Source organism: Saccostrea cucullata, unplaced genomic scaffold, assembly GCF_032062105.1.
Source record: "Saccostrea cucullata isolate Sc308-1 unplaced genomic scaffold, CSIRO_AGI_Scuc_v1 ctg1464, whole genome shotgun sequence".
Lineage (NCBI taxonomy): Eukaryota > Metazoa > Mollusca > Bivalvia > Ostreida > Ostreidae > Saccostrea > Saccostrea cuccullata.
The window spans coordinates 195,535-198,247 of record NW_026925647.1 but is presented as its reverse complement, the minus strand read 5'-3'; the positions used below and the strand labels follow the sequence as shown (position 1 = coordinate 198,247).

Below are 2,713 nucleotides of genomic sequence, written 5' to 3'. Positions count from 1 at the left end.
TGGCTGCAATGTAAGTGTGTACAAAATCAAGAACAATACCACATTCATCTGATTTGGCAGTCTTATGTGCTGTACAAAATTATTTCAAATAAATACCCTTTGCAACTTGTTCCATTTCCTTACCATATTTTAGAGACTTTATGTTAGGATTCACTTTTGTATAACTCATGATATGTTTCACACGTGGTTTAACGTCATGGACAACAGTGGGTTTATTATTGACATCCTCCAACTTTTGTATGAATACAATAAAAGTTGGAGGATGTCAAACGACCAATCCTCAATCCATGCCATGTACTATTGGACGATTGACCTTCAGTACTGTTACTAATATATGTAATGGTAGAGGGAGGGATCTTGATGTTAGTGTCATTTTGAGTTTAAATGATGACAACATGGACTTCATGAAGTATTGTTGAACGTTGATCTGTGAGCAATCCTCCATAATCATATCTGCTCCGGAAGCGTGTGGTTCCTTCCCCTTGGCTTGGTGAGGTGGATCAACATCTAGACCTTTAAATTACATTAAAATAAATTATACCAGGCATAAAATATTACTAATATATGTATATATTTATTATTTAATATACATATGTACCTCTCTTTTTAACAATTTTCACCCATGTTTAACATTATTGAATAAATTCAAATAGTTGTCAATTCATCCTGCTGTTTATGATTTTATTACTCATTGAGGAACCTTGTCAGATGATTGAGATGAACTATTAAAATTTTTGGGGTAGAGATTTCTATCAACGGTGAAAAAATAGAAACTTCATTATCAAAATAAATATATGTACATGTATATGATGTAGTACAGATTGAATTGTAATATTTAACCTTTAAATAAACAAGCATCAGGCAAGGTTTCTCTCAATGCATCTGAAAAGGTTGCTAAAAAGTTTTCCTCTTCATTATCCTCTGGCAGTCCATTATAGTTTTTCCTGCTTCCATTTAAAGTTCTCGTTTTTCCTTTAAATAAATGAGTTTAAAATTACTTGTAATACTGTACATATGTATGTAAGGTTACACATTTGTCTAATATTCTTTTCTATTACAGTGCTGTTTAGATTGATTTGCAAAGACCATTGTACTTGATTTAATGAAAATTCCGTAGTATTCATAAGAAATAATATTCTTTAACTATTTTGTAATGATTCTTATACCCCCGCTTAAAAAACAGGAGGGTATATATCGGGGTAGTAACTGGTATGTCTGTCTGTCTCTCTATTCGTCCATCTGTTACGCTTTGGAGTACCCATCTCTTATACTCCTCTCATACTACATAACGAAAATTTCACAAAATCTTTATGACATAATGCCATTGTGCACCCCCTATTTTACTTTTTGATCTGACACATATTTTGGGTTTCCCATAGCAAAACATGCACACTGCCATTTTATTCATATGGGAGGCAGGGGGTATCATTTAGTGTGCTCGTTGCTCACAGTGCCTCTAGTTTCAAATTCTTCTGAGACTGTTTTTTTTTTAAAAAAAAAAGACTGTTTTGACCATTTTCACACATTATTAAGTTTTTAAATTTAATACCGGTTTTTCCATGCTTAGCTCTCTCAAAAGTCATGTCCCTCAGCATGGCTGGCTCTAGTGGTCACTCTTTTGGTACAATCCATTCACATTTATAAATGTACATGAAGTGTACCCCATCTTGTTGGCATATTCCACCCGGAATAACAATCCTGCAACATGATTACATGTTTGTCCAAACCTATATTTTACAGCAGAAAAAAGCATTAAAATACAGCTTTACAAGAAGGAGAATCCAAAATTGAAAGTAATTTTAAATTATTTAATTATTTTAATATGGAGATTTAGTGGGATAAAGAGCTACAGACCATGCAAGGTAAACTCAAAAGTATTGATTATCAAGCATTCAACTATCAACTGAGAAAAAAAAGTATACTTTTTTTCCTAGCAAATAACTGCGAGCAGTTAAAACACAATTTTAGCGTGTATAAACTGAATTGAACCTGCGTGTTCATGTTTTAAGAGAAAAAAAATATAATTCAACCTGTATATCAACGACCTTTGTGTGTAATAGCGAGGTGGTGCATAGCACCGCCATATGTGTCTGCTTATATGTATCACCCTGTGTATATGCAGTAAAGCGTGAAATTCAGACTCAATTGAGGGCCTTACAAGGGAATATTGAAAAGAATTTTTGGATGTATTTTGCGATTGAGACTTGATCGCAGAACTTTGCAAAAAAAAAAAATAGCATCCTGCAGAAAAATCCACTTATACGGTAAATAAGGCAAAAAAATCTCTCGCTGTAATGTTAATCATCCTATGAAGACAAACTGAAAACCATCCTAAATTAATGCACTCAGACTGAATGCTATTCTGAAACTGAACTAAAATGAACCAAATCAAACAGTACGGACGAGCTCGGGAAGCGGTTTGACAGATTTTTGCGAATCACTGTTGTTAAGAAGGTCATGCAATGGAAATTTTTCTCTATATATTTCGCATTTTTTCTTATATGTATACATGTATATATATTTCTAGGTTTTGATTTTATTAAAGAATCACTGTCTAGTTAGTAGAGTATGCCAGGAACATCAACGATAGTCTGAAATAGAAATGGAAATATTATTTCACATTTCCTTTATATATTTCGAGGTTTTATTTTTATATTTTACATATCATACATTTCATACATATTTATACATGTATAAGGAGATTTGCTGCTTA

The 2,713-nt window shown here is 32.7% G+C and overlaps 1 protein-coding gene across 1 annotated transcript; it reads right to left on the bottom strand.

Annotated features, from left to right (window-relative positions):
• Positions 1-280: 280 nt before the first annotated feature.
• LOC134269464 (uncharacterized) lies at positions 281-1,844 on the bottom strand. Its single transcript, XM_062751661.1, has 3 exons — positions 1,550-1,844; positions 841-972; positions 281-513 (listed from the first exon to the last, which is right to left on the bottom strand). Exons 1-3 carry the CDS (start codon positions 1,593-1,595, stop codon positions 281-283), a joined length of 411 nt encoding a protein of 136 aa, XP_062607645.1. The 5' UTR covers positions 1,596-1,844.
• Positions 1,845-2,713: the final 869 nt, after the last annotated feature.